The following is a 7956-nucleotide window of genomic DNA, read 5'->3' on the forward strand; positions in this document are numbered from 1 at the left end:
TCTCCAAAAGAGATAATTAATAATTAATCATAATGAACAATATCGAATGCTGAGAAAATATTAAAAATTTTAAGCTTCTCTTACCTCTAACATTAGGTAACATGTATGCATGTATGTGCATTGAGTCACGTTCAAACATATTGCGAAATGGCAGTTCAAATCGACACCACACAAAAAATCTTTTTCTTTTATGTTGAACATCTAAAAATAGCATGGAATAAAAAGGGATTATTTCTATATACATACATATTTATATGTAGTGGTATGTCTTTAGGGAAGCTCTGTAGCTGCAAAGTTGCCTTCAACTAAGGCACTTGATGGGTTTCTTCTGCTCCGCCGCTAATGTGAGGCCAACTGCTGCGAGTCAGTTGGCTTTAGTGCTTGGCACAGCACAGTTTGACATACGGAAAACAGTTTCTTGATCCTCTCTGGTCGCGATCCTTTGAGCTATGGCTGCTGCAGCTGTGGCCACGCCCGGTGCTACGGTGCTGCCCTCGAGCGCTGCCGCAGCGGGTCCTGCACCGCTGAAGGTGCCCGCGGCAGGTGCGGGCAAGGTACCGGTGAATCAGGTGGAAATCGCCGGCGAAGCCAACATTGTCAACTACATGAAGAATCGCTTGCGCAAGGGCGCAATGAAGCGCAAAGGTCTGGAGGTTGTGAACGGACATCACTTTGCGGTGCGCTTCTTCAAGCAGCCCACTTACTGTGGCCACTGCAAGGACTTCATCTGGTAAGTGAGCCGCCGACCACGCAACCACAGCAGCGACAAGCACCAACACAATCGCAGCAACCACAACGACAGCCACGACCCATTTACTCCTGACTCTGAGATTGTGCAAGGTTTTGCGTCGGTTCTATTCCCTAGGAAAATGCGTGCCAGTGGGTCTCATGAAATCCAATAAACTGTGCTTGGCCATTAGCGGGCGTTGGTTATTAACCTGGGAAATAGTTAATGACTTAAAATTAAAAATATTTATATACTTTTATGGTTATATATCCTTCCATATCGCAGTTATCACTTTAGAATATCAGATTTCAGGCCATCGAAAAGAAATCGAAAAGTTTGTGTTATTGTTATTTATGACAATTTGCTATGAAAACTCTTCTCGCATATCTACGCGGTATCAGAGTATTTGCCTAAGTTTATTTTTATTTCACAGTATACTAAACAACATATATGTATTTTAATATAATTTAAATGCAATTTTAATTTATATTAAATTAATGAACAAAATATTTTCAGTTACAATTTTACATGTTAAATGCATTTTCTTAAAAGTAACGAATATTTTGAACACCAATTAAGATTATCATAAAAGATTATTTTCATGTAAAAATGAGATAGATTTTAGATTTAATATGATTTAAGTCACAACGGATTTTATAGGTTCCAGGTCTGTTGTCATACAAATTATGGGCTCATTATTTTTAATCAATTTACAGTACACAAAAGTGTTGTATTTTATATTTGTCATCTAACAGTACAGGACACATGGACATAATCATTTATATAATGGAAATTGATTTGTTAGAAAATAACATATGTACGAGGGGAAAAACATATCAAAATCCCAAATCGATAAAATTACATGTAGAGCTGAGTGAATTTAAATGGACATGAGATTCAAATATTACAAATTCAATTCCCAAACTACAGGGTATCAGTTAGTCGCTGACGTCCGATTAGAGCACTTTGAATTTCCGTTGCTGTTGTTGCCTTTGTTGTTGTTGCTGGCGATGCATCGCCTAATTAAATTAGCGCTCTGTAAGTTGACACGTTTTGTTGCTTTCTTGCATTGTTGCATGCACCGCAAATACGGCGCCGGATTTCAGGGGCTTTGGCAAGCAAGGCTTTCAGTGCGAGGGTAGGTTGAAACGTTAATCCATGAATATCGCAGTCTAATCAGTTGCACTTGGCACACAGAATGTCGCTTTAATATACATCAGAAATGCTGCAAGTTTGTGGTCTTCAAGTGTCCTGGCAAGGACACCGACTTCGATGCCGACTGCGCGAAGGTGAAGCACGGCTGGATCTCCACCACCTACACCACGCCCACATTTTGCGATGAGTGCGGCATGCTGCTGCACGGCGTTGCGCATCAGGGCGTCAAGTGCGAGAGTGAGTACGAAATGGATCAGGATAATTAGTGCGATGTTGACGTCCTCTTAATTGTTGCCTGTGCAGACTGCAATCTGAATGTGCATCATAAGTGCCAGCCGCAAGTGCCGCCCATGTGCGGAGCGGACATTAGCGAAGTGCGCGGCAAGCTGCTGCTCTACGTGGAGCTCAAGGGCAACAATCTGAAAGTAGAAAGTGAGTAGATAACAGAAGAGGAACCACATACATATACCCTTCTCACATACCTAAACTCCAGTCAAGGAGGCAGCGAACCTCATACCCATGGACACCAACGGCTTTAGCGATCCTTACATTGCCGTGCAGATGCATCCAGATCGCTCCGGACGCACCAAGAAGAAGACCAAGACCATACAGAAGAATCTTAATCCGGTGTTCAATGAGACATTCACTTTGTGAGCAGCCCGAAATTACTCCAACCACAAGTCCTATAACTCCTTTCCTCGCAGTGAACTTCAGCCGCAGGACAAGGACAAGCGTTTGTTGATTGAGGTTTGGGATTGGGATCGCACCTCCCGCAACGATTTCATGGGATCGTTCTCATTTAGTCTGGAGGAGCTGCAGAAGGAGCCCATCGATGGCTGGTACAAATTCCTCTCCCAGGTTGAGGGCGAGCACTACAACATACCCTGCGTGGATGTCATCAACGACATGGCGCGTCTGCGAGATGAAGTGCAGGTGAGTCAAGTCCACTTCCTTGTCCTTCCCTCTACTAAACTAAATCCCCTCAACTCCAGCATGAGCGTAAGCCCAATGAGAAGCGCCGCATGGACAACAAGGACATGCCTCACAACATGAGCAAGCGGGACATGATTCGCGCTGCCGACTTCAACTTTGTCAAAGTCATTGGCAAGGGCTCCTTTGGCAAGGTGCTGCTCGCCGAGCGCCGCGGCACGGATGAGCTGTACGCAGTGAAGGTGCTGCGCAAGGATGTCATCATACAAACGGACGACATGGAGTTGCCCATGAATGAGAAGCGCATCTTGGCCCTGTCGGGCAGGCCGCCCTTCCTGGTGGCCATGCACTCCTGCTTCCAGACCATGGACCGCCTCTTCTTTGTCATGGAGTACTGCAAGGGCGGCGACCTCATGTACCACATGCAGCAATATGGCCGCTTCAAGGAGTCGGTGGCAACGTAAATATAACTGCCGCCCTTGCTCTATCCCAGATTAATCACTCTTCTGTCTCACTTAGTTTTTATGCCGTGGAAATTGCCATCGCTCTGTTTTTCCTCCATGATCATGATATCATCTATCGCGATCTGAAGCTCGACAATGTGCTGCTGGATGCGGAGGGCCATGTGAAGCTAGTCGACTTCGGTCTCAGCAAGGAAGGCGTCAGCGATCGCAACACCACGCGCACCTTCTGCGGCACACCCAGCTACATGGCACCAGAGGTGGGACTAATCTCACTAGCAGATCCTTAACTAACCCAATTATCCCCCATTCAGATTGTCAGCTATGATCCTTATTCAATGAGCGCTGATTGGTGGTCCTATGGTGTGCTGCTCTTCGAGATGATGGCGGGACAGGCTCCGTTCGAGGGCGACGATGAGGCCACTGTCTTCCGCAACATCAAGGACAAGAAGGCCGTTTTCCCCAAGCACTTTTCGCAGGAGGCCATGGATATCATTACAAGCGTAAGACTTAGCTAGACTAGACTATCGTAACTTGTTATTAACTTTACCCATCCTCAACAGTTTCTGGCCAAGAAACCCAATAATCGTTTGGGTGCGGGTCGCTATGCCAGGCAGGAGATTACAACGCATCCATTCTTTCGCCTCATCGACTGGGACAAGGCGGAAGCATGCGAAATGGAGCCACCCATAGTGCCCAGAATTGTTGGTACTTGAAAATTAATTCTAGCTCATAACTAAATTGAATATTTTTAGAAACATCGCAAGGACATCAGCAACTTTGATGAAGCTTTCACCAAGGAGAAAACGGATTTAACTCCCACCGACAAGCTCTTCATGATGAATTTGGATCAAAATGATTTTATGGGTTTTTCGTTTATGAATCCCGAGTTTATAACCATTATCTAAAAGCTTAAAAGCTGTTGTGAATGGCTGCAAGTTCAGTCAATAAAGCTTATGGAATAAAAGCAAAAGCTCGCAGTAAACTGCATTGTTATGAACAGCTGTGTATAACACTTTGGGAGAGCTTAAAGCTTGGAAGGGCGGCGTAACATTGGGTTAACATTTAAGAGCGCGCTTTGCTCTCTTTGTTGTCTTGCCTAATTAGGTTTGCACGGACCCAGATAGTAAACGAAAACAAACCGGCACTCCCGGACGAGCTGCCTCTGGATAGAGTCGTCGTCGCCGTCGCCCAGCTAAGCTGGCTCAGGTGAAAGCTAACCGTGGGCACGCGCCTCCCCTGAACTTTAACCTTCAAAAGGGGAAGTTGAGGCGCATGAAATTTGTCTGGGGAACTGCCGCTGGCCACGAGAAACTCACCGCGCATCTTACAAGATGTTCAACCGACTGGCACGCAGACCTCGGCGTATACGTAATGTTGTGTTAACTTACGTTACGCATACGCCGCGTTGACAATCGCAAGCACTTGGCTAATTGACTGAGCTGCTGTTAAGTGATGAACTGCCTGCCTGCCTGCCTACCTGCCTAGCTGCCTACCTGCCTGACTGGCTGCCTGGCTGTACACGCCAATTTGACAGCAGCTGTCAAATCTCATTTCATTTCAGGTCTAACTTGTTGCTGTTGGCCCCTTCGGTCAGGCCACGTTCGCAGCGCTCGACAATTAGCCGAGCCATATTGAATTCATTTCGCACTCGCCTATTTGGGCCCCTCGAAATTGCTAGCCGCGCGCTCAGCTGTAAAATTTCTCGCAAATTGTTTTCGGCTACCCCCAACACTCTCACACGCACACCCACACCCACCCACACACACACGCACACATGCCTTCAGCTTTATTGTGGGCTTTTTACTTGTAAACTATGGCAGCTGCGTGGCTTTCTACGGCATAGTCGGCCCTGCTGCAAATTTTGTTTATGGGCCGTGCCCGCAAATAGTTTTCGGGCATGGCCAAATATTTTCTCTCTTTCACATTTTAATACGAATTCCATAACACAAACGATCCTGCACAAGGCAGGCCAAGCATTTGAAATTGCGCCAAAAGCCAATAAACGCGGCATGACCTCCGCTCCCCCAGCCCAGCCGTTAGCCTGGCAGTCATTTGACAGGCAGTTTGCTCTCTACAGCTTGATTGAAGGTCCTTTAGTTTTATTAATGGGTTCGTAGCGTTCAGGCAGTAAATTAAGTTGAAGAATATTAGGTATATAATAATAAAAGTTGATGTGCACAGAGAAATTATCAGGGCTTGCTTTCTTCCCAACTTCCTTGATACATAACGGGCTTGAAGATGACATAAGGGCGTGATGGGTTGCGGGTTTGCCTATTCGCAAGTATTGTTCAGAGGGCTTGGTTGGTGTGTAGAGTATTAAATGCGGAAGTATTATCCCCTTTGTATCTTAATTTATTTTTATATCTTGTAAGACGTTGAGGCCATTAAACTGCTTATACGGATTTTACTATCAATTATAACTGATGGAAGTATACAATATGTGCATTTAATTTGTTGGTCACATTTTTATTTAAAATTGTAGAAAATAAAAATATAAAGTTATATTGAATATATAGAGTATTTTCCATGAATTTATTAATCACGATTTCATTTAAGATTTCTTATGATTACATACATTAGTTATTAATATTGTATTAAAACTCTTAGGATGAAATCGAGATTTGCAGGCATTTCCCTTTATCTCAATATGTGTTATCTTTTACTGCAAGTAATTAGAAAATTTCTAAAATATTCTGCAAGCTACCTATGGTAAAAATAAAAAATAACTTGATACAATTAAAATTTCTTTAAATTATTAAGTAATCTTATCTCGAAATCAATTAAGGTACTTTCATTTATGTTCTCCCATTTCACTTAATTCGAACATTTACAGAATATGTACTTCATAGTATTATATTAATTATATTTGTTCAGCAATTAAACATTTTATACTACTCAAAAATCACTTCAAAATCGAAAGCCCTCCCAACTCAACCTCAATTTGAAATACGTGTTAGGGTATCTGCGTTTCGAGTTGTGCACATTAATGGGTTTTCATTTTTCTCTTATTTTCCACATCGACGCCCGACTTGAAAGCTGTTTGCACTCTATTAGTGGCAATTTGCAGTTTTACGTGGACTTTTCAGTGGCAGCGTTTGGCTAACTGGCTGCGTTTCAATGTCCTCTGGCTGCACGATGTCCTTGCTGCCATTTCCTGCCATTTGCTGGCAACGCCAGCCACAACATGTGTCTGCCCTGCGCTAGGTGGCTGCAGGAACAACGCTACGCATTAGGTTGTACTAAAGTGCTTAGCAGGACATAAATAATAGCACAGCGCATGCAGACGCTGTGCTATTGTGAATCTCACTAGGTGCTCCACTGACTGAGGCAATTGCCATCTGAAGTCTGCCATCTGCCATCTACCGTCTGCCATCTGGCAAGTGGCAAACGAAAGCTGTTGCGCAACAGCAAGGAGAAGAAAGTAAGCAGGCCACGCCTCAATGTGGCATCGCCCACACACAGCTTTATGGGTCTCAGCTGATGTGGCTAATGAAACCTTGACCTGCCAGAAGATAAATGTGTAAAATAGATGGAATGCGAACACTCCACGTCCAGACTATCGCACATAAATCAGCTTACAAAGATTTCCAACGTTCCGACCGGGACTTGGGACTTGGGCATAAACCACAATTAGGAGCTTAGCCTCGGTGACAAGTGACAGTCCTAGCCCGCACCTATTTGATCTCTTAAGGGTTAACGAAGCTCAAATACTCTAAAGTAGCCAAGGCTGTTACGGAAATAAAATACATAGCTAGATTGATTGATTGCACCATGAAAAGCCCAAAAGCTAGAAAGTGGAACTCGCACGCAATCTCATGCTGTAATCAGAGATTCATATGAATTGTTGGACAGATCTATGAAACATAGTTTATGCCTCGGATTTTAGGAATGTAGTCATCATATATTACATGGCGATCATTCTAAGCAATCCAATTGAAAGTTGGTAAGGTAAATTGGTGAGCTCGTTGAAAATAAATGTAATTGATTGATTGATAGGTTGACTTAATGTCAATGAAGACCCCAAATACTACAACGTCGAAAGCTGAGTTGATGACTAATGTGATTGGTTAATACTTTGATGTAGCTCCTATACATCTACCCTGCTGATTATCCCAGGAGATTAAGACAATGAATAACTGTAGCGGAGTCTACTAGAACTTTAGCTAGAGAGTAAAATTCAATTAATAAAGTAAACATTTAGAGAAGTCAAATACTTAATTATATTTAAATATAATTAAAATAAAAGCTACTCCATATACATATCTTCCTTCTGCACAATCTAAAAGCCCAATCGAATCTCATTTGATGTTTAATGGCATAGGGAATAAATTGAGTAAGCGTATGAAGAGAGCAATGTTTATTTTCAATTGAGATAACATTTTCTTGCATAACAAAAGCTTTTCTCGGAAATCACACAATCTTAAATGAAGAACTGCTTCAGGATATTAAAGCCCGCGTTTGACTATTTCTTTTGCTGACTCTCTCGCTCCATTTTGGTTATTTGACAAATAAATATGCGCATTTTGGTTTTCTCTTTATCTCTTTATATATTCATATATACATACCTTTATATGCATATATCGTTTTGCAGATATGTGCTCCTGACAGGCAGCGCAGGGATATGCAAATCGCTGCGCTCCATTGGCAGAGAACAGCGAAGCCTGTCGCGAGCCCTGGTTT

General features: G+C 43.2%; 1 protein-coding gene across 1 annotated transcript; it reads left to right on the forward strand.

Moving 5' to 3' along the window:
- The first annotated feature begins 354 nt into the window (after positions 1-354).
- Positions 355-4264, forward strand: inaC (inactivation no afterpotential C). The gene is made up of 11 exons (XM_018104744.3): positions 355-730; positions 1834-1865; positions 1925-2119; positions 2186-2314; positions 2376-2532; positions 2587-2815; positions 2875-3272; positions 3332-3533; positions 3588-3776; positions 3837-3977; positions 4029-4264. The coding sequence occupies exons 1-11, from the start codon at positions 450-452 to the stop codon at positions 4179-4181; spliced, it is 2106 nt and encodes a 701-aa protein (XP_017960233.1). The 5' UTR covers positions 355-449; the 3' UTR covers positions 4182-4264.
- Positions 4265-7956: the final 3692 nt, after the last annotated feature.

Source organism: Drosophila navojoa, chromosome 5, assembly GCF_054131105.1.
Source record: "Drosophila navojoa isolate 15081-1374.11 chromosome 5, UAZ_NAV_1.0, whole genome shotgun sequence".
Lineage (NCBI taxonomy): Eukaryota > Metazoa > Arthropoda > Insecta > Diptera > Drosophilidae > Drosophila > Drosophila navojoa.

Excerpts from the sequence above, each read along its gene's own strand:
- inaC (XM_018104744.3), top strand. The coding sequence starts at position 450 with ATGGCTGCTGCAGCTGTGGCCACGCCCGGTGCTACGGTGCTGCCCTCG. Across the intron at positions 3,273-3,331 it reads TTCAAGGAGTCGGTGGCAAC|TTTTTATGCCGTGGAAATTG; the intron begins GTAAATATAACT and ends TGTCTCACTTAG. Across the intron at positions 3,777-3,836 it reads CCATGGATATCATTACAAGC|TTTCTGGCCAAGAAACCCAA; the intron begins GTAAGACTTAGC and ends CATCCTCAACAG.